Below are 21,806 nucleotides of genomic sequence, written 5' to 3'. Positions count from 1 at the left end.
CTTGAGATCACGGCGCATATGGGTTCTTGTTTTCTCTTTTTACTTGTTATTTTTTCCAGAACTGTTTTATTCTTTAGAGGGTGGTCGGTTGTTTGGACTTTATTCTGGATTTTTCATATAATATTAGTTCACTTTGCACAGTGGAAGCATAGGTCCAATAGATTGACGATGGAATGACTCTTCTTTTTTCACAATAGTCGCAACATGATGAAGCTATAGATGTAAAAAAGCCTTCATTGGATTGATGTTTGCTAGATAACACATGACATACGGACCCATATAATGGATGTTAAATTCACGGGCCAGTGTCGTAGTGGATCCCGGGCCACATACTATGTCCTAAATACGGTGCTTATACATTGAATGACAACCATTTTATCATATGGCCAGAATCATCGCAATGTGACAAGTCAAGTTACACACTAGTGCACCTACTACTGCCCTTTCTTCCCCCGCCCCGAAAGTCGTCCAAACTGCCGACCAAGACCCGATTTTGGCTTAGGAGCTGGCGCACTTGGCACAGGCCCAGTGTCTCTTCCCACACCAAGCTGTGGATTTTGGCTACGATCACGTGACTTCACGTTAGGGTCTACCTTAGGGTCGCCAAGACCTAGCGGATACGCCTCCTCATGGCCACTTCCACCCCGTCCCTGGGCTCTACGGGATCTCTCTTGCACGCTTCGAAACTTTTCGAGCAGCTCGCCCCATCGGATGCTGTTGTCGTCTCTGCCCTTGAGACGGTTTGATCTGTCGAAACTGCTAGACGATGAACTTGGTGCAGACGTAGAGCTGTGGATAACAAGTGTATCTGTTAGAATCAGTTGCGTGAAGCGTTGAAAGGAAGAAGACACATACGATCTCTGAGGGATGTGTAAATATCCCATGCTGCTAACACTGTTCAGACGATTCTTTAGTGCTGCAAAGGCCGAAGACTGTGGCAGAAGCATCAAAAGGCCGTAAAGGCATTTATAGAGATATGGATGTCTTTCAGGCTCCAACAATTGAAGACGAAGATCTGGAGGATAGAGACAAAACGTAAAGGTCAATAACTAGTTCACGCTATCATGCAAAGTCCACTTTTCAAATGACCTACAGGTAAACATTGGCGATTCAATAAGCTGGACAAGCTTGTCGATTTGAATCAGAAGATTGACCGTCATATCAAACTCAGCACTAGATGTGGTGTGACGTGACGTGACGTGGTGTGGCGTATTAGTGACTAAAAAAACACGTGTGGAATGAATAGGTGGCTTGGAGACAGACGTACAATATTTGAAGCAGATGATACGCTTGTTCATAGGCCTGGGCTAAGAGACATAAAGAGAATGTGGCTACAGAGTTGAAGCACCAAGAACGAAACAAAGCCACAAACAATGTTTGACCATCCTATGCTAATTGTTAGCGGATATTCACTAAAGCACGGAATAGATGGCATAATGTGGTACAGGCTGTTTCCAACATACCTTGGTATCCAAGTTGCGAAGACGCTTGCGAAGCTCCGTCAACTGTGGCGCCGTGATGAGATTGTTATTGAGGTTCTGCACCATGATGCTTGCAAATTCAATATCATCCTCTTTTTCAATGCAATCAGCCAGGGTGCGGTAAATTTTCTCAGGGCTGAGATTTACACACAGCTGTCGGATGATCAGATTACCTCTTGTTTCGAGCAGACTACGGTCAGAAAAGAACAGGCGCAGTAAGTCAACCATGAACTTGGTGAAGTAATCGTCTTCGCTGCTGCAGGCAATCTGCGACAAAAGCTGCAAGTCCTTTACCACAACAGCCTCGGAAGTATCAGAAAGGGTCTTTAAAAGCGCAGGGAATGTAATATCGTTAAAAGTCAAGACCTTGCGAGAAGATCTTTTATGAAGCATGATTAGCCATGTCATGGCTGCAACTCTAGTTTCTTCATGGTCATTAAGGAAAAGAAGAGTAAGAGAGTTGACAGCTGCGGCATAATTGAGATTCAACGATGGAGTTACGGCGTCCGAGGGTGTGGGCGACGGGGTTGGCTTCGCAGGCACTGGCGTATTTATCTTAGATTTCGCAGTTGCAGCGGCCCCCGATATTCCGGGTTGGTTTTGAGTAGGAGTTGGAGACCGCGTCGTCTCCGGGTCCTGGCCACTAACTCCCAAAGCTTGTTGGGCAGGGTTTGCTCCCGACACGACTCTATTGCCCATCGAAGTGCCATCGCCTAGAGAGCTGACATAATCCATTAACGACGTATTAAGACGAGAGGCAGCTTGGCGGATCCTTTCTACGTCATTCGCAATAGCCGGAAGCATGTGGGCCAATATTCTTGGCGTAAATGGGAGGACTTCCTCGGGGCAGATATTAAGGAACTCATTGACCCAACACAGAGATTCTAATATTGAGTCTTCTTCTAAATTATTGGCCAGATGTTAGCATATTTCTTTCGATATTAGCACCACGACTGCGACAACTTGCCTAAGGAAGTATCATTCTCGAGAGTGCTAGTAAGAATGTCCAGGATTCGAGAGTAGTCGATCTCAACATCTTGACCTGGCTGCCACTCCTCCTCGCTTTCCTGTAATTCGTCGAGGTTTCCTTCATCGTCATCATATCCATCGCTGTCATTGTGGTCGCCATCTTCGAGGTCTACTTGGCCACTGTCACTGTCAACAGACTCAACGCGTTTCCGCTTCCCCCCTTCGTTTGACTTCTTGCTTTCAGCGATGCCCTTTCGTATCCTTGCAATGCGCTTGATTTCGCTCAAGAAACGGTCTAAGCACTTGCGCGTGGCAATGTGGACATCGCGGTTCTCGTCACTAAGAAAGCGCAAAAGACCAGTCAGGAAGTCAGGGAGATAAGAAACCAGCTCAAGATCAGGAATTCCATCAAGCAACTCGATCCAGCCAACCAAGAACTGGCGAGCATATGGATTAGTTACCAATATTCTTTCCTTCAACAACGGAATAAACTTTGGAAGGGAGAAAGCTAGTTCGTATTCATCCGGTCCGCCCTGGTCATCATCTGCCGATTTCTCTTTGGGAACTACCGACTGGTACTCGACAGCGTTTTCTGACACAATATCTTTGATTAGACGGTCGAGCAGTTCAGCACCATTCTTGACGGACAGTTCGTGGTCAGTGCATAACTTGCACAAACAGTCGAAAAGATGATTGAAGAAATAGAGAATCTCTCCCTTAGCCACCTTGGCAATGTTATACATAGACTCGCAAGCATAGTACCGGACTCTAGCCTCGGGATCTGTGAAGCAAGCCAAAACAGGAGGTATCAGTTTTCTAAGATATTGGGGGAGTTCCTGCGAGACATCACATGTTAGATGATATCGACAGCAGCTATCGGGAAAGGAGACCTTTCGATGAGATGAAATGGGGGAAAAAAGGGTTGTTGCATACATGACCTAAGGCAATAGCTGCAGCTGCAAGGCCTATTAGGCCGCCATTTCTAGCATGTGGGATAGAGCTTTGATAGGCGAAGTCATTACAAAGCTGGTCTATGATGACGTCGATTGTTTCGAAAGTTCGGCTGGCAACGAGATTACGAACAACTCTCTCGAGACTAGACGGAAAAACATAGACCCGTTAGCTTGCGCCTAATTGCCATAAACATTGAGTTCACAGGCTACACAACATCAGAGTAAAAAAGCGAGTGGGCGCTGTTCTTTTGAATGGAGGGGGAGGGGGAGAGACTTACTCAAGCGCACCAAGCTTGCGCTTGTCGTAGAACTTGTCACCTAAAGCCCGCTGGATTGAACTGTCCATGGGTGGATGGATGCAGACGTATGAAGCAAATGAAGCCGATCGAGAGACTCTGCATTAAGTGAGGCTGATGATATCGTATCGTATCAAGCGCAAGTAAAGCAGGGCAACTGTTGAGATTAGCGGCTAGCTTTCAACCCAAGGCTATATCCAGCAAAGATAAAGAAGGCTCTACAGTAACAAGTAACAAGGGATAGAAAGAAACGAGGCGTGAGAAGAGTCTGTGTCGCTTAGTTTTTCCAATATGTCATATGGTGTGGTGAAGGCTGTGGTTTCTAATTCTTTCAGCCTGATAACAGGGAAAAAATCAAGAACCCAAGACAGGTAGAGCACCCTGGTGGTGCGGCAATATGTGATTGGGTTCTCAGGAAGTAAAAAAGCGACTAACTTTGGAGGCCCGACTCTTCTTATAAAGGGAAATTAATATCTAGTAAGTCGGTGAGAAAAAGGATATTATGATGGCTTATGAAAGAGCAGGACCTTTATGCTTTTATACAAGCCTGATGGTGTAGAGATCGTGATGGTAATTGGCCAAGGGCCAAGTAAGATGTCCCTGTTCTCGTCTGGGGCCGGTAGCAGCTGCCAGACAGCTGACAGTTGTTGGTATGCAGGTACGTCATGGGGACATTCTATACATTATGCACATTACTTGATGTGACGCCATTTGCGCTTCACCATCGCTAAGCTAATATTGTTAGACGCCAGTTACGCCTCACCATCGATAATATTATTAGTCTATTGTCGTGGCTTTCGGGGAGTTTCCCGTTCTACCAAGCTCTCGAAAGTCTCATCACGCTCTCCTCTCATTTTCTCTAGGTCTGTACGGAGATTGTCTAGTTCGGCGCGTGCAAGATGCATATCGGTAGGGAGTCCTTGAAAGATAGTTAATTGCGCATCCAAATCTTTCTTAACAGCTAGAAGCTGAAAATACTCATTCTCGTCTGCCATAATGCGGGCAAGGGAGGGGACACCCTCAAGCCGTAGCAAATCTGTAGCTGCAGCTGCAGCAGCTTGGTCTTGTATCGCAGGTAGTCGCGAAGCCGCTGTCTTGATTCGGCGTTGAGAATCGAGATTTTGGCGTGCTAGGTCGGTGGGGTGATCATACCCGTCTTGTTCAAGCCCTCGGAGAACCGAATTTACGCCAGGAAGGGCTTCGGTTCTTATGTAATTCAGAAGCGCATCCACCCGGGAGGCCATTTGCTGGATTTCGCATGATTGGCCCTGGAGATCCGCGATAACATGGCCAAGGTCTATAGGCGAAGGCAAAGCAGTCCCCGTAGAAACGGCAAGAGCTGACATCACATCCAAGGCGGCGGCGCCTTCAGCTGTTAGGGAGTCTTCTACAGCTTCAAGCAAAGCATCGCGCAACTGCTTACCAGGTGCATCACGAGCAGCATTAACTTCCTCGAGCGACGAAGCTTCAGCCGCTGCGATGGCGTCGCGATCCTCGCCAGCGGCTTCATCGAAGCTAGCAAGGGCATGCAATGCCTTTAGCGTCTCTGGTGTGCGCTCGAACTCTGGAGGATCTCGTCCAGGAAAGGCGGAGCGGTACTTGGCAGCCAGCCAAGAATCAACATAGTTCCAATCGCGGGACGTAGAGGCGGCAATACGCGCGACGGATGGCGAGAAGATTGCATTTTTTGGTAGCAAATGGGTCATTGCAAGGTGGGATGAGGCTAAGGAGTGTAGAGTGGGATGGATTGAGGCCGTGTAGAGGAAGATGGGGATAGTTGCTTGCTTGTGTGTGAAGTTGGAATATTCGCTAGTCTAAGCTAGGTGGGAGACTTCTAGCCCATGATTCTAGATAAGCGATAGCTTTCTACTCAATAGCTTCTAGGATCTATCAGAAGAAAGGTCCTTCAATGAAAGGATGGGATGAATTAAAACGATCCCTAAGCTTTCATCCAGAGTGTGGATCGCATTGTTCCATCAGATGAAAACCCTAAATACTAGGGTTCAACCCAACAAGACAGAATCATCTAGCATCTCGTCTCCACTTTTATCATACTAAATAAGGACTTAGTGCTGGTTGGTGTAAGCTAAATTTATCTCCAGGGGTGGCTAAGCCTAGTATAATAAACACTTGCTCTGTAACAGTTAAAGCCAATTTGTTAGTAACAGTTGTCCGCTTGGTGCATTGGTCTCTTGGTAGAGTAATCCTCAAACTCGAACGGTCCCTTAGTATTTCACGTGTTTTCTTGCCTTTTTTCTCGCTCTTCTTCTTTCATCTTTTCTTCAGTCGTTTTCTACTTGCAGTGTTTCCTTCTGTTTCTCTATCGCATAGCTTGCTTCTTTTTAACCACTGTCTAGTCTGTCTGGACCAATCTCTTGATCTCTCTGGCCCCTCCACCCACAAAATGCATCTGCGAATCCCTCATCTTGCTGTGCTCACTGCCAGTGCTTTCGCTCCTTCCGTCTACGCTCTCTCAGAACACAATATTCCCTCCGATCTTCCTGTGTCATCCCTACTCTCTTCCGCCCAAGTCCACCTGTCGAAAGGCGAAACCTCCGATGCCCTCCTCTACTATGACGCCGCTATCTCCCGCGATCCGTCCAACTACCTCACAATTTTCAAGCGCGCGACAACCTACCTTTCCCTTGGCCGCGTGAACCAGGCCACCGAGGACTTTAACAAAGTCTTGGCGCTCAAGCCCGGATTCGAAGGCGCCCATATCCAACTTGCTAAAATCAAGGCACGCAATGCCGACTGGGACGGAGCTCGCGGCGAGTATAAAAATGCACACAAGACTGCCTCATCGCCTGAGGTTGTAGAGATGGAGACTGCTGCCAAGGCTGCCGTCTCTGGTATGGCCGCTCATGAGCGCGGCGACTGGGCCACCTGCATCTCTGATCTGAGTGTGTCCATCTCCGTCGCCTCCCGAGCCGCCTCGCTGCGCGAGGCCCGGTACAAATGCAGGGCAGAGAAAGGAGAACTAGAAGAGGCCACGGCCGATCTCCAGCAACTACTTCACATCCGTCATAGCGACACCCGACCACACCAAGTAATCGCGGCCCTTTCGTTCTTCGCAATGGACAACATGAATGCTGGAATGGAGCAGATTCGCAAATGCCTAATCTCTGATCCGGATTCTAAAGTGTGCATGGCACAGCGCCGGGTTATGAAGGACACGCAGAAGAGCATTGATAAGACACTCAAGTTAATCGAGGCGGGCCGCTCTTCTGCTGCTATCAAGACATTAGTGTCTACTGATGCTAACCCGGGTCTTTTGGCTGAAGTTAAAACAGTCATTGAGAACCTGAAGAAGGAAGATATCCTGCCCGCGGGCGTTAGCAGCCGACTTTATAACCGACTGATTGAGCAGACATGCCGGGCATACTATGACGTAAGAGATAAATGCCCTTTCTCTCTCTCTCCCCCCCAAGTGAACATCTTTTTTGCTTTGTCTTGTTTTATTCATTTTTTTTTCCTTCACAAGCTAACATACCCTATCGATTATAGTCAGGTAGCAAAAAGGCCGAAAATTACTGTCCCGATGCCCTAGCCAACGACGAAAACTCGCTTTATGGTCTTCTATGGGAGGCTAAAAAGAGCATGGATACAGAAGACTTTGACGGCGCGGTTCGTAAACTCACACAGGCTAACGAGGCTCATCCCGACCAGAGGGATCAGGTTCAACGCCTCCTCCAGAAGGCCCAGGTCGCTCTTAAGCGTAGCAAGACCAAAGACTACTACAAGGTATTAGGTGTTCCCAACGACGCCGACGAGCGTCTTATCAAGAAGGCATACCGCATGCGAAGCAAGGAACACCACCCCGATAAAGCTGTGAAGAAGGGCGTGACCAAAGAGGAGGCAGAGAAGAAAATGGCCGCCATCAACGAAGCCTACGAAGTGCTCAGCAATCCGGAACTTCGCCGCAGATTCGATCAGGGCGATGATCCGAACGACCACTCAGGCAACTCGGGCCACCCTGGCGGCCATCCCTTTGGTAACTTCAACTTCCAAGGCTTCCCCGGCGGCTTCCCCGGCGGCTTCTCCGGAGGCGGCCAGCAATTCCACTTCAGCGGCAACTTCCGGTAGACAGCAGGACCGGGCTCTGCTTGGGTGGAACAAATGTATTGAATGTCATATAAGCGTATATTTCTGAAGTCCTGATCAAGCTTAGGCTTAGACGCTTGTGTGATGTGTGACGTGTGACGTGGGATGGTGTTGGGTGTGTCGTGTTGCTACAAGTATTATGGCATGTATTATTGCATGTATTTTTGTTGTAGGCTTGATAGCGATACGGCGGGTATGTGGGGGCGTGATATGGCGTCGCATAATCGTGCAATTTACGGCGCGGCCTTGCTAGTCGCACAACTGTAACAGCCAGTGAATAGCGGCATTGCGTTTGTAGAGGCGCTGTGTACTTCTAGTAGCTGTTAGCAAGGCGCCTACCATCAATAAATAAATAATCCCCAATGGTGCCTGTGGAACTTTGTAGCCACAAGTACTCTCTCTGTGGGGACTTAGAGCATAATTGACTACTGCCTTATCTGGCCCAGACTGCTTAGTAATAGTTATTTTCTAGTTTTGCCGTCACATCAAATCATATGCTCAATGACATACAGATGTCACAAAACTTCTATGCCATATCATTCAGTTATCGGTTTTAGCCACCGTCGGCAACCTACATGTCATCATTCATTGATGGTAGCAAGTTATATACACAAGGTCCACAATCAAAACGCCCCTTCGTAGCTATGCTCGCTGGAATCAATACCCCTCATCGCATTGAACAATTGGAAAATCTCATGTAGCATTAACCAGCAAGCAAAGTGACGAGCCCAAGCACATTGCAACGTGCAGAAGCGAGGAACGGAATAATGAAAGAGAAAAATAAAAGAGGAAAATGATAACAGAGACAATAAAGAACGCTCTCAACAGCATAAATCGCATCGTACAAGAGAGAGGGAAGTGAGCCCTAGGGAGGGCGAGGGTGAGAGAGTTAGAGAGAAGAAGAGAGGGGAGGTACAGTGAGAGAGACAAAGTGGGAAAGGGGAAATGAAGAGGGCGGGACAGACGGCATCTTCTTTAAAGATTGAAAAGCGTTCGCAATCTGATGTCTTGCTTCAAGTGTCAACACCCACTGTGATCATGAGAAATAGTAGCAACGCCATTTCCCTCGTTTTCGGGGTAGTGTTGTTTTTTCTTCTCATTTTACTGCCTATTCACTTTTTCATGACAGCTTTTTTAATTTTATTTTTCAGTCATTGCGGGATGTTCAAGCTTTATCATTGCGGCTGACAAAGTAAGACCTTGAGAGCGAAATGTTAGCCTTAAAATTCGCGACCCGTAAATGTTTCTGGCCTATAGCCTCGCTAAAACAAACTTACTTGGAAAATTCATAAGCAGACCAGCAGATGGCCGTGCTGGGCATGGTGGTTAGAATGCGAGGACCCATGCCCTTGAAGAAGCCTTTGGCGCCCTCGCGAGCAAAAAGAAGTTTGCATCCAGAGATAAAACCATTGACGCTGCGAAGTTCAGCATCTGTAGCTGTGCCTCGGGTCTGGAGCATAGTTTTGATGACGTCCATGGGCGTCGTCAAGGCAGAAGCAAAACCACCCGCAACAGCACCAGCAGTGCAGTGAGTCAAAGGATCGTACTTCTTAGATGGGTTCATCGCTGTCGATATAGACTCATAGGCAAGGAACTGGAGAGCGGTAAAAGGAACAGTCATGGAAAGCGTCGTGGGGTATGAGACATAGAAAGCAGCGATACCCTCCTTCCGATACACATAGCGGGCGCAATCAAATATAGACCGATACATCTGGCGCGAGTTGTGCATTTGCATGCGCTGCTTGATGACATCGAAAGGATTCATGAGAGCGTCGCTGGCAATCGTAGCACATGCACCACTAGTAGCTGTGTGGAAGATACTAGCGTTAATAAGGAGCCCTGTCCCAAGCCTACTAAAGGCAAAACTTACCAGCAGCTAGAGGGTGGTGGACACCAGCTTCATTACCACCCATAATATGCTTGACAGCTTCGTAGGTAGCGAAGTAGACTGCGTGCGCGGGGCCTAGACAATGGGGGCAGAATTTTATTAGACTAAACCATGACCGCTTAAGAAAATAAGCGAAGCAAGCAAACGTACCGGCACCAACAACAACACTGGTCATGCCTCGCCATAAGCTAAGAACGCCCTCAGTGGAGGCGATTCTGAAGGTCCCCTCAACAACGCCATTGTAAACGGCTGAGGGTTTGGGGCTTAACACCTGCATTCTGGTCTGTCATCAAATAGTTAGCAGGAAGAGCGTGCACATGATGTTTGAAATTTACACGAGGCGTAGGGCTTAGGCGTCAAGGGCAGCAACAGTATCAATCCATTGCCATGTGTATGAAGCAAGCGGATATATTGTTACAAAAGCCATGTTCCCTGACAGGAGCCTAAAATGGGGATTATCACCTTAATTGCATCGATAGGGTACATAACAGTGTGTTCCTATGCCGAGAGTCAGCCATCGGCTACGTTATCGATCGGGGGATGTATTGAGTTCGAGTTGGACATCGTACCGCAATACCAGCAAATGCACCTGCGAGCATGTTCTGGCCTAGGGAGAAATTAGGCGGCAAAGCCTCGTAGCTGAAGAAGAGAAAGCCAAGACACGTTAGAACAAAATTTACACGGCAATATATGCTTTCCTCTTCTTGGTCCGCCCGGCCAGAACTGGTCGTTAATAAACGCCAGTTATGTTTGGTGGTGTACCATAACGGCCAATATCCAAGCCCACAAAAAGGAATTGTCTTGTACGGAGAGAAAAGCCTAGCACGTACTCATATTCCTCTTCTTCAACATGCTTGAGAGCATCTGATTGTGACATTTTAACCACGGCTTCCGACACTTGGCCGGAAGTCTTTTCCTGTAGGGCCGCCAGGTTGTCGTCGGGGAGTACTGTATAGGTGATAAGGGTAGACTAGTTCGAAGAAGCGGACGTCAAGGGAGTTGTCAGCTTCACAGGGCTCGACTCTGGAGAAGCAACGATCGCGAGTGTTGGGCGGTGGGTTGTTAATGATTGGGGATAATCGACTGGGTTGTGACTGCGAAGTCGACAGCGAGAGAGGCGAGGCGAGGCGGGACTGCTTGCTTGCTTGTTAAGAGTCGGGGGACCTGTAGGAGACGAGAGGAAAAGGGAGGCAGACGAAAAAAAGGAAAGGAGAAGAAGCCAGCAAAACAAAGGCCAGATATGTTACTTGGGGATCTGCGGGGGGCTGAGAGGGTTGGCTGGTTGTAGATAATCAAAGAGGCCGAACGAATATTTGGCGATGGCAAGTCCAGGTTCAGTGGAGATGTCAAGAGCAAAATGCAAAGTCATTTGAATTTTAGTCCAAAAATCAACAAGACCAGCCCAGCCGCATCGGCGCTTTTTTTTTTTTTTTTTTTTTACTTGTCAGTAGCAGATTTTACAGCCTTCTCTCCACCTTAGCTTAGGTGGGGTCACCACCGCAGATTACAGATTAACAGTGCACCCAGGCCTTTTTTTTTTCCCTTTCCTTTTTACATTTCGCTCACTGCTTATTGCCGAGAAGCTAATGAAACAAAGAATAAAAGACATGTGAGATAGAGATGTAGGATGTGGGTGGCGGGTGGATTAATCAGACAGTCGAGGGCGATGACCCCGCTACACTGGTTAACGATATGTGTCGCGAGCCCATGCCTGGACAGATCTTTTTTCTCTTCAAAATCGTCATCACACACATAAAGCCAGTGCGGTCTGACCCCAGCGATCTAGGCTAGGACCTAAGAAGGGTACGGCATTCATGCTCATCTCACTTCAAATTACTGTGCGGAGTCGGAGATATCTTGGTGGGTCTTAGTCAACCACCATAGTCACAATTCGGCTCAGTGGTGTAACCCTCTAGTGGCTCTGGCTTTCTTTGCCGGTACAGGCCCTGAAGCTTTGGCGCGCAGCTTGTCCCTCAGTGCTCAGCCCCCCCGTTTCTGTCTTATCAATCTGCTCGAAGGAAGTCAGCCAGTTTGAAGTAGATGTGGGGCATTCCCCTCGTCATAATAGGCGGCATTATCAGAATTTTTCCTCCTTTTTTCCCGGGCTGCCGAGTTCCGGTGAAGGGATCTTGTGCTGCGCACTATAAGAAACGCTCAAATATGAATGGGGAAAAATGACGAAAGAAAAGAAAAGAAATGGCATACAGGAAGTGAACCAGGTAGACTCACCACAAACCAGACACTACACCACACCGCACTATTAGTCTGGAATACATCTCAGTATTATTATTACATGATTAAACGCAAACAGCAGCCTAACCGCCATCTTTAAATTACACTGTGACGCAGGAAAAGCCAAACAACCTAGCGCTGCCGGCCACTTGGCTACAAGGCAGTTCCATTAGAACCCGCCTTATGATTCCGCCGAGTTTGCTTGAGCTGGCGAATCAGTCCCAGCACGCCCGGATCATCGCCGCCAGGCTCATTACCGGTGCTCTTGTCCTGGGCATTGGCTCTGCCCACAGAGGTTTGCCAAACAGACTCTCCCAGGCCGCCACTAGAGCCGTCTTCCATGCATCGGCCTTCAGATGATTCTTCCATGATGCCACGATCAAATCCTGCATTTCTTGCAGGCCGAGCCCCTGCGCGGTGCATGCTTCGACTGCCCGCAAATACAGAAGCTGATGGCTGATGATGCGGGTCCAAAAGCAGAGACCCAAGAGGAGACAGCTGGTCTTGCACGCCAAAAGCAAACCGAGGGGCTCGTCCAGCTTGGTGGCGGGGGTTCGGCCCACGGCTACGGCTCGTGTTTTCCTTCCCATCCTTCCCCATACGCTGGGGTGGCATGCTGTCTGTCGCCCCAAACGCCGATTCTCTCCCCTCGTCTTCGTGATACTGAGGCCTTTGACTCAGCGGAAGATGGCCCGGAATGCCCGTCTTGGGGTTAATGACGTAGTTATCCAGGAACCCATAGTAGGACGCTGCCATCTTCCCATGCTTAGCCGTGTAATACCCCCCTCGGACATCATCAGCAGGGGCTTGCGTCTTTGTGCCCTGGCCAACTCCCTTTTTGAAATCAAAGACTGCAAACGAACACACATATCCGAGTCCATCTACATGAATCGTAAACTCCCGGAAAAAGTCAATGATCTGATCGCTACATTTGGGCATTGATGTCCAAAGAACCAAAGGCGCCGTGATGATTCCAATCAGTTCTTCGAGAAAAACAACCAGCTTCATCTTGTACATATCCGCAAACTCTTGCTTCACTTCAAAACTGTGCAGCCGCGTTTCCCATGAGTCAGGCATGTAGCGAGTGTATTCAATGACGTTGGTCATTGCATACTCAGGGTCAAATACCAGAGTTTCCTCTTGGATAGAGTCACGTGACCCCTTCCAGATGACACCGAGAACGCCCAGATAAAAGAGAACAGTCCGTTCGTGTGTGATTTCAAATCCAAGAAACATTTTCTCATCTAGCAGAGTTGCAATGGCCAAAACTGCCAGGAGAGATCCTGATATGAACGAAATTGTGCGAAACACGCGGTCTGATAGCTTCTTGGGGAACTGATCTAGATAGCGTGTTGCAAAAGGATATGACATTTTCAGTCTGTCTTCGAAAATATGTGGCAGCTCGTTGAACTCGCGTAATCTCCACTCGGCCAAAGGGGTGTATCGGCGAGCACTAGCTTTAGAGGGGTCTCTTTGATATTCCTACACAATATCAGCCCTATGAATAATCCAGTGTGAATCACATTAATGCAGAACATCCTAGACTTACATTGTAGTACGTGAAAAAGTGCACTATAAGTGCGTATGCCAGCATGAAAGGCGACAATATCAAGTTAATAGCAGCTGCGAAAACAAAACGCTGCCTCAGCTTCTCGCTCAGAATCGCTCGCGACTCAGCTTTGAGAAAATCGGGATGGACCTGGCCTCGATAGTCAAAGACAAAGTCAATGATGCAATAGTAGAGATACCATTCAAGCGTGCGCGACAAAACCTGCTTGCGGCCCAGGAAAGGTACAGTGAACGAAACATCGAGAATATCTTTGTTAATCATTGCAATGAAGTAATTGTCCCTGCGCATAAGACGGTTGGCAATATCATGCGCATCAAGGCGTTCTTTTGATTGGCCGCCTATAAATTGTGCAGGGCCTGGCAGCAAGTTCAAGGCCGTGGATGGGTTGGCATCACGGAGAGCCATTATGCGAGCTACAACATCCTGCCATGAAATGGTCTGCATGTCTTCTTCTGGAATGCAGAGCAGGTGGATGTAAAAATTGCGAATGTCCAAGAGTCGCCGCGTGTCGGTAAAGAACTGGACGCACTTCCAAATAAAGTAAAAGCTGTACAGCCAAATTCCAAGGTTCCACAAACCAGACCACCTTTGAGTGCACTTGGGGACAATGACCTCGCTGAGAGAAGCACTATGTGGTATTTTGGAATAGGCCACACATTGCGTGAGAAAAGTGAGGAATACGGCAATGAATGCGGTTTCTCTGTTTGTTCCGGGTTAACGATTGCGACCAATGTAGGTGGGGGGGACGAGGGGAAGAAAGGCAGCATCAGCGGTGTTCTTACACAATATGCAAAACTTTATCGACCAGAATGCACCATATACCGTTCCCATCAAAGTAATCATAAACCTCGCCCATGAAGCTGTCTAGATTTGTGACATTTACCCATTTCCAAAGGGCCTTTTCCCTTGGGTTCGACATCACCGAACCTAGCGTGTGGTGTACAGAGCGTGGTGCTGCTATGGCAGGAACAGGGGCAAAGCCAGACGAGGTCCCAGCGATATGAGGTGGAGGATTGGATGTTTGTGATCCTATTGAGCCGAGAGACCTATCGCGAACTGCTTGTTTGCCTTTTTTTGAGTTGAGGGGTGGAGATTGGCCAACTTTAATGGGGGAGACATGTTGAACCTCAACCAAGAGTGATTCTGGAACGTCATTATTGTCATCGTATTCATCGCTTCGTCCTGTACTGCGCATGTTTCTCCTTCGGTTTAGAGGCCTACTTTCCTCCATAAGAGAAAGCTGATCAAAGGTTGCATCTCCGTCGAGTGCTCCATCAAATGATCGGTTGTCGAGATTCTGTAAGCCAGCAGCAGCTTCTGCTTCTGGGTTACGGAGCCGCTCATAAAAGGACTGGTTGACGCGAGCAGCATCGCTCGGAAGAAAGGAAGTATGCTGAGAGTCCATAGTCGGAAGGACACATGAGCTGCGTGTCGACGTATAGAAACGACAGCTCGCTAGTTTATTGAGTGAGGAGTCGGACAGCCGAGAGGGGATTATGCCGATTCGTACAAACAGACAAGGAGGCTTAGGGGAATATCGGTAGATGGCCGGCCGCAAAATCAGTTTAGCTATGCAAATTCAGTAGATATAACAGTTAGCTTGGTTGCTTGTTGGTATTGCACAGCAACGCAAATGCTATGTTTATGTGTAGCTGATCACGAGGGCGCTTGGATGGGCGGATTTAACTGGCTATTAGCCCAGTTAGCAAGGCGCAGGGCCAGAGGAGACAGAAGAAAAAATGGCAGAGGTACAATACATTATGTGATTATCCAGCCAGAAGCATAGCAAACAAAACAAGTTCAAACAGTCTGGAAGCACCAACTTCCGCAGTATACTTTCACATGCAACAGGCAATATGGCTGCTTGTATAAATGCACATAGAGCACAGGTGGATGAAGCTTTCTAGCTCGGTTCGGTGCCTGTGCGTATACCACACATACTATGAGAGATATTATGACATAATGGCTATATTCTGCCATTTTTGCACCCTTCTTGGCTCTGTGCTCACCAACCCTAGAACATAATAACCCTAAAGTGTATTTGCAACTGTTCCAACGCCGCTACCAGCTTGCTATCTTGTCCGTTTTTACGCAATGTCTATTAACCCTAAGTAACCCAAGCATACTATAAACCCCTGGTTCAAGATGGTATCGATGAACAATGGGTGGTTAGTTCAACGACATCAGCTCATCAACAACCAACGTTGACCATCTGTCATTGCGAAAACATGGACACCCAACCAAAGCTTTCCGTTATTTCTGGAAATTTCCGGGCCGCCGGAGATGACAGCCTTTCGCCTGCCCCGTCCTCCGCGAGCAGTCTACGAGGAGCCACAAACCCTCTCACTTCTAAAGTTACAAGTGTCCTCTCAACGTCGTTTGCCGACAGCGAATTCAGAGACGCTTTGGCTCTTTTAGACGCCCGTGGCATTAAGAACACGCCCGACACTCGTAGAGAGCTGCGACTAGATCTGCAAATGGAAATTATTGATAGCAATGCTGTCATTGTGGATGATTTCGGCCGTGTGGCTGAGGTAAGTAGCTAGATGTATTTTCCTGTTCTGTTTTTTTTCTTCTATCTAAACTGTAGTTAGTAGCTCGGTATCTCTGACGTTTTCATAGCAACTCCGACGTATTGGAACAACTCTGAAAAGACTAAACAAAAATTACTCTGATATAAAACAAGAAGTTCAAGGCGCCCATAGCCAAACGGCTCAATTGATGGACGAGTCTAAGGTTCTGATTGAAAAACGCCAGAATATTGAGACCAAGCGGGAGCTGTTGAATAAAATCCGAGACCATTTCATTCTCACCCAAGATGAAATTGACCTGTTGAGCTTGTCCTCCGAGCCTGTCAACGACTTGTTCTTTGCTGCCTTAGCCAAAGCGAAGGTCATTCAAAAAGACTCGGAGGCATTGCTTGGGTTTGAGAACCAAAAACTAGGCTTAGAGCTCATGGAGCAAGTTTCCAAGCATGTGAACATGGCTTTTCAAAAGCTGTACAAGTGGCTCCAGCGGGAATTCAAGGCGCTTAATCTTGAAAACCCACAACTGCACCCTGCCATCCGTAAAGCTATCCGCGTCTTGGCAGAGCGGCCGACTCTCTTCCAAAATTGCCTTGACTTTTTCGCCGACGCTAGAGAACGCATATTGTCAGACTCATTTTATACTGCGCTTACTGGTATCAACGCCGCTGGACATCAAGAATCTGTGTCTAAACCAATAGAGCTTGTAGCTCACGATTCTTTGCGATATGTCGGCGATATGTTGGCCTGGACACACTCTGCCACTGTCGGAGAAAAAGAGGCGCTGGAGGTTCTGTTTGTGTCTGAGGGCGATGAGATTGCAAAGGGTCTGGAAAGCGGCCGCAAAAACGAAATCTGGAGCCTGGTTCACGATGAAACTAGCAATGAAGAGCCTTTTGACGCCCGCAAGGCCCTGAACGAGTTGGTGGACCGTGACATAGCCGGCGCGTCGCGGCTTCTTCGCCAGCGAATCCAACAAGTTATCCAAAACAATGAGGATACAATCCTGGCTTACAAGCTAGCCAACTTGCTGGGGTTCTATAAAGCCATGTTCTCCAAGGTTTTGGGTCCCAACTCGGCTCTTATTCAACTGATAGTCAATTTAGAGCAAGAGGCTCTGAGACAATTCATGACGCTGGTTCGGGACCACATTGCCACGCTACAAACCGAGTTCCAAAAAACCCCCGACGATCTTGGGCCGCCGGTGTTTCTACAAGAAGCCCTTGATCAACTGGGAGTTATCATGGAGACATACGATTCTTCAATTGATGCAGCATCTGACAAGGAGAAAGAATTTGAGGCGATACTCACAGAAGCCTTGAATCCGTTCGTTAGTGGGTGTCGCGAAATGGCTGAGTCTTTGCCATCTCCTGGTAAATTTATTTTCCGTTTAAACTGCAACTTGACGGTACTTGCAGCGCTTGGCCCATTTAGTTTCACAGAAAAGAAACGCTCCGAGACGCAACGTGACGTTGATAGCGACGCTGCCACCTTATTAGAGAGTCAGCTTTCTCTCCTTAAGAAAAATTCGGGTCTCCAAGAAATATTTCTTGCGGTAAGAGGACTAGACGCCACGGACAAAGAGGCTGTCAAGTCCTTGCATCGCCTCAAGCCCTTTGAGCCCACGTCATTGAAGCTTGCACGCCAGACGCTTGACGACTTCTTGCCGTCGGCTTTAATTGATGCCATGGAGCACATTAAGCTTATTCGTGACTCCAAGATTTCGCGGCAGATTACTGAAGATGCTGCGGAAAAGTTTTGCCAGGAGTTTGAGCACCTAGAGGATGTGCTCCTAGCCGACGAGGCCCTGTTCGCAGCAGAGGCGTATGACGGGGACATTGATCCATTTAAGGATCTCTTCCCTCGAACTACTGGCGAAATCCGGGTTCTTCTGTCGTAGGGGAGGGGCAACTTTATTTTTATTTTCCCTATTCGACGCCATGATGCAGTTTGGCTGAAGACGGAGCGGTTGCAGGGAAGAGAAGACGGGCGGGAATGGTAGTGAGACAACGTGTTTGAGAGGCTTGGTTGGATTTGGACATTAGCGAATCCAGCCATGTCCACAACATGCAAGACTTCCTGAGAATTCAAATTCCAGTGCTAGTGTCTGCTCGCTATCAGAGCGGTTGATTTTCTTGGGGATCTCTTTTACTTGGCTGGTCTAGCTTGAAATATTGTGCCCCTGCTTCTAGACTATATCAAGCAGCTTTGGACTGTTGAGATCTCCTTTGGCGTTAAAGCATAACCCCAGGATCGAGAGGCTGTCACGCTATCTTTGTACTGTAAGAGTTATTATCATGTGGCAAGACTTTCAAACCAAGCAAAAAAGTAAAATCAAGTTCTTCTCACTTATCGTCTGGTCTGTTGCAATATATTCGCACTGTCTTTTGGCTAGTTAGCACCGTGTGGAGACAGTGTGCGCGCCTTTATCCTGATCCTGGCTTTCTTTTTTTTTTTTTTTTACATGCTTGTGTCAATACGTCACCACTTAAACTTATCCTGTCTCTGTTGATTGTTTTTGCATTCGTTCCTGAAGAAGCCTTCGATTTCATTATTGTCAGGTTCTTGACCCGGTGCTAATCCGCTAGCAATCGACTACTTGCTGTTGAGACGCTGCGCGACTGGATGGCGACCGTACTTTTTCGCTCAATCATTTACAAAGCTAGTTTTGTTTTCATGGCTAAAACATCCAAGTTTTCTTTTCCTTCCCCTCTTTAGATCTGGAATTTGAGTTCACTGGTCTTGTATTTGCTCATGACATAGGCTGTTGCCCGGTCTTGTACTAGTGATTTGCCTCAGTCTTGTTTTGGCCTGATCATGACTTAGGCCTTGTGCTATTTCCTGCCAGACTTTCTTCCTTTTTTTCATTTCTTTTTCCATCTTTTTCTTACTCTTTATTTGCCCGTCCTCAAGCTCAGGTTTGTCAGGCCCTTTTTTCTTCATGCTATCGCAGTTGTATGGGCTAAGCTTCGCTCCACGTCCGTTGAGTTTTATTTCAGCCTGCAAACTCTGACATCGCCAAACTCAGCCTCCAAAAACTCAGCCTTGGTTAACATTGACCAAAAACTGCAACTGCCATAACTCTTACCCGTGAGCCACAGCTGGTTGCCTAATCGGACTCGCAGGCACTAAAAGCGAAAATTAAATTACAACACAGATGTATCGCTGATATTGTCTTTTGTTGCACCCACAATAGCTCGCCTGCAGATTGCCTGTGCTCATATTAGCTAGCCTGGAACCATGGCTCTTTCATCGCTGCAGAAGCTTTATGAGGAAAGCTTTGTAACCTGTTCAACAGCTGCACATTTTGAAAGCGAGGTAACTCTAGCCTCCCCCCCGGCCGGCAACAAAGACATATTTAAATGTATCGGTATTGACATTTTATCTTTAGGGAAATGAAGAGCAAGCTATGAAATACTGGCAAGATGCGCTCAGCCGAATTTCGTCAAACAATGCGACTTATGATAGCCTTGACTCTCAGGGAAACTCCGAGCGAGACCTGATAGAAGCCCTGCGGGAAATCGAATACCAATGCCAACAGCGACTTGACTTTCTAGAGGCGACGCGATTGTCCCGAAGCGATGTTGCATCCCCAAGAAACCCCGTGAAGCCTAGTTCTAGCACTCCGGCTGCTTCCAATTTGGCCCAACCCTCGCTGCCTCCTCACCAATTTGTACCTAGACAAGAGCCAGCAGCAGCGCCGCCAAGCTCGACCCCGTTAGTCTTTGACTTTCTGTGTGACGATGATTTCAATTCAGGCCCTGCCTCACAACCACAGCTCCCCCCACGGCCAATTGGACTTCCCCGGGCTGTCAGCGAGCAGCAAATACGTTCGTGTTTGCCTGAAAGTAGTAGCCAAACAGCGTATCAAACCCTGTCCATCGATCCAAGCCCCAGCAACAACGTAGACGTCCACACTGAGGGAACTGACCAGTTACAGGCAAACAGAAGCAACAGCCCAGAAAAGTACACTATGCGAACAACGCTGCGGTCTGGGAAATTTGCAGACAAACCAGCTAAACGGCCTAACATTTTCAAGTTTCATGAGCGGCCTGGGGCGAGCAGGGCTGCTACTTTGGCATGGTCTACCTTGACTAAAAAGCGGCCAGAACTTGAACCATCGCTACACATGGCCGCCACAGCACCTTCTACTCCAAGGGGATCTGACGCAGCTATCAAGGCCTCACAGGCGCTGCAGTGGGATAGCCATTCGCGGCGGCTCGTCACTCCCCGCGCATCGATTGACAAAGGAACACGGCACTTGTCTGATGATGCTAGAAACAACAATACCGGCGCTTCGAGCCCTTCTATGTTGTCTATTAGTGCTGCCTCTAGCGCGTTAAACTCTAGCACTGCACTTGGCGATGGAAACAATAGCAAAGAAAGCCGACTGCGATCGCGTCCCCCAATTTCAAATCCCCCATCGTCATCTAGATTCATACGGCCAGCCTCTGGTCCTCGACCAAACGAAGTCGAAAAGAAACCAAAGCGCCGGAACTCCGATATCCGTCGTAAGCCTGTTCCAACTGCAGAAGCTGATCCACCAGCTAGCCAATCACCACACCGGATAGCTAGAGAGCCATCGCCCCCCATGTCTACTAGGTCATCTTCAGATAACTCACAGACTGCGCTGAAAACAACTGGCTCAAGAAAGAAAAATGCGTCCGTTCCACAGTCTACAATTGATCCTGGTACTCCATCTATAGCTTCGGAGGGGGATGAGACTTCTCTTACTGAGCACGAGATAGAACGTATCGCTTGGGAAAAGCGGAAGGCTCAGATTATGAAGCACTTGCCCGATGGTGTCGATCCTCAAGCCGCTACGCAGATTCTGACCGAGATCGTAGTAAAGGGAGATGAAGTGCACTGGCATGACGTTGCAGGCCTTGAAGCAGCAAAAGCGACTCTGCGCGAAGCTGTGGTTTATCCCTTCCTTCGTCCAGATCTTTTCATGGGGCTTCGAGAGCCCGCCAGGGGAATCCTACTTTTTGGGCCGCCGGGAACAGGAAAGACAATGCTTGCACGCGCTGTTGCTACGGAGTCAAAGTCTACATTTTTTTCTATATCTGCTAGCAGCTTGACTAGCAAATACCTGGGCGAATCAGAAAAGCTTGTGCGGGCTTTGTTTGGGCTAGCCAAAACCCTAGCACCTAGTATCATTTTCGTGGATGAAATTGATTCGTTGATGGGGTCCCGATCTGGCTCTGGAGAAAACGAAGCGACGCGCCGGATCAAAACTGAATTTCTCATTCAGTGGAGTGCGCTGCAAAAAGCTGCCGTTGGGCGTGAACCGGACAAGGATGACGGCGACCCTAACCGTGTATTGGTGCTTGCGGCTACCAATTTACCCTGGGCTATTGATGAAGCTGCCCGTAGAAGATTTGTTCGCCGCCAATACATCCCGCTTCCAGACGAACAAACACGACACAGCCATATTTCCAATCTCCTAAGCCACCAAAAGCAAAAGCTTTCTCCCGAGGATGAAGACCAGCTTACAAAACTGACTGAGGGTAAGTTTTACATGAATTTATTTACTACAGTTTGGGTTTCTTTGCTAGGCTGCTAACATTATTTTCCCGCTGTTTCCAAAGGCTTTTCCGGCTCTGATCTCACAGCCCTAGCAAAAGACGCCGCCATGGGGCCACTGCGTTCTTTAGGAGAGGCGGTATTAACGATGTCTCGAGATGACATCCCACCTATCTCTTTTGCTGACTTCAAAACCAGCCTAAAAACTATCCGGCCTAGTGTGAGCAAAGACGGGCTCAAACTTCATGAAGATTGGGCGAGA

General features: G+C 48.1%; 7 protein-coding genes across 7 annotated transcripts; 3 read left to right on the top strand and 4 right to left on the bottom strand.

Moving 5' to 3' along the window:
• Positions 1-434: 434 nt before the first annotated feature.
• Positions 435-3,749, bottom strand: HOO65_030567 (Vacuole-associated enzyme activator complex component; the record flags this gene model as incomplete). Its single annotated transcript, XM_071001826.1, has 8 exons — positions 435-808; positions 856-894; positions 1,094-1,219; positions 1,268-1,307; positions 1,464-2,202; positions 2,445-3,286; positions 3,384-3,546; positions 3,682-3,749. The coding sequence occupies 8 exons, from the start codon at positions 3,747-3,749 to the stop codon at positions 435-437; spliced, it is 2,391 nt and encodes a 796-aa protein (XP_070860246.1).
• Positions 3,750-4,481: 732 nt separating this feature from the next.
• HOO65_030566 (Vacuole morphology and inheritance protein 14) lies at positions 4,482-5,405 on the bottom strand (the record flags this gene model as incomplete). Its single annotated transcript, XM_071000444.1, has 1 exon — positions 4,482-5,405. The coding sequence occupies one exon, from the start codon at positions 5,403-5,405 to the stop codon at positions 4,482-4,484; it is 924 nt and encodes a 307-aa protein (XP_070860245.1).
• A 698-nt stretch (positions 5,406-6,103) lies between these two features.
• HOO65_030565 (DnaJ domain-containing protein) lies at positions 6,104-7,785 on the top strand (the record flags this gene model as incomplete). The annotated part of the gene is made up of 2 exons (XM_071002101.1): positions 6,104-7,090; positions 7,207-7,785. The coding sequence occupies 2 exons, from the start codon at positions 6,104-6,106 to the stop codon at positions 7,783-7,785; spliced, it is 1,566 nt and encodes a 521-aa protein (XP_070860244.1).
• Positions 7,786-9,076: 1,291 nt separating this feature from the next.
• HOO65_030564 (putative mitochondrial carrier C8C9.12c) lies at positions 9,077-10,568 on the bottom strand (the record flags this gene model as incomplete). The annotated part of the gene is made up of 5 exons (XM_071002166.1): positions 9,077-9,609; positions 9,674-9,766; positions 9,842-9,974; positions 10,261-10,330; positions 10,522-10,568. The coding sequence occupies 5 exons, from the start codon at positions 10,566-10,568 to the stop codon at positions 9,077-9,079; spliced, it is 876 nt and encodes a 291-aa protein (XP_070860243.1).
• Positions 10,569-12,076: 1,508 nt separating this feature from the next.
• HOO65_030563 (Autophagy-related protein 9) lies at positions 12,077-14,898 on the bottom strand (the record flags this gene model as incomplete). The annotated part of the gene is made up of 3 exons (XM_071001872.1): positions 12,077-13,405; positions 13,473-14,121; positions 14,276-14,898. 3 exons carry the CDS (start codon positions 14,896-14,898, stop codon positions 12,077-12,079), a joined length of 2,601 nt encoding a protein of 866 aa, XP_070860242.1.
• An 823-nt stretch (positions 14,899-15,721) lies between these two features.
• Positions 15,722-17,918, top strand: HOO65_030562 (oligomeric Golgi complex subunit 6; the record flags this gene model as incomplete). The annotated part of the gene is made up of 2 exons (XM_071001967.1): positions 15,722-16,027; positions 16,116-17,918. 2 exons carry the CDS (start codon positions 15,722-15,724, stop codon positions 17,916-17,918), a joined length of 2,109 nt encoding a protein of 702 aa, XP_070860241.1.
• A 1,340-nt stretch (positions 17,919-19,258) lies between these two features.
• On the top strand, positions 19,259-21,768 carry HOO65_030561 (AAA family ATPase; the record flags this gene model as incomplete). Its single annotated transcript, XM_071001917.1, has 3 exons — positions 19,259-19,336; positions 19,410-21,528; positions 21,764-21,768. The coding sequence occupies 3 exons, from the start codon at positions 19,259-19,261 to the stop codon at positions 21,766-21,768; spliced, it is 2,202 nt and encodes a 733-aa protein (XP_070860240.1).
• Positions 21,769-21,806: the final 38 nt, after the last annotated feature.

Source organism: Ceratocystis lukuohia (genome assembly GCF_044167205.1).
Source record: "Ceratocystis lukuohia strain C4212 chromosome Unknown Supercontig3_pilon, whole genome shotgun sequence".
NCBI lineage: Eukaryota > Fungi > Ascomycota > Sordariomycetes > Microascales > Ceratocystidaceae > Ceratocystis > Ceratocystis lukuohia.
The sequence above is the reverse complement of the archived record's forward strand: the minus strand, read 5'-3'. Positions and strand labels throughout refer to the sequence as shown.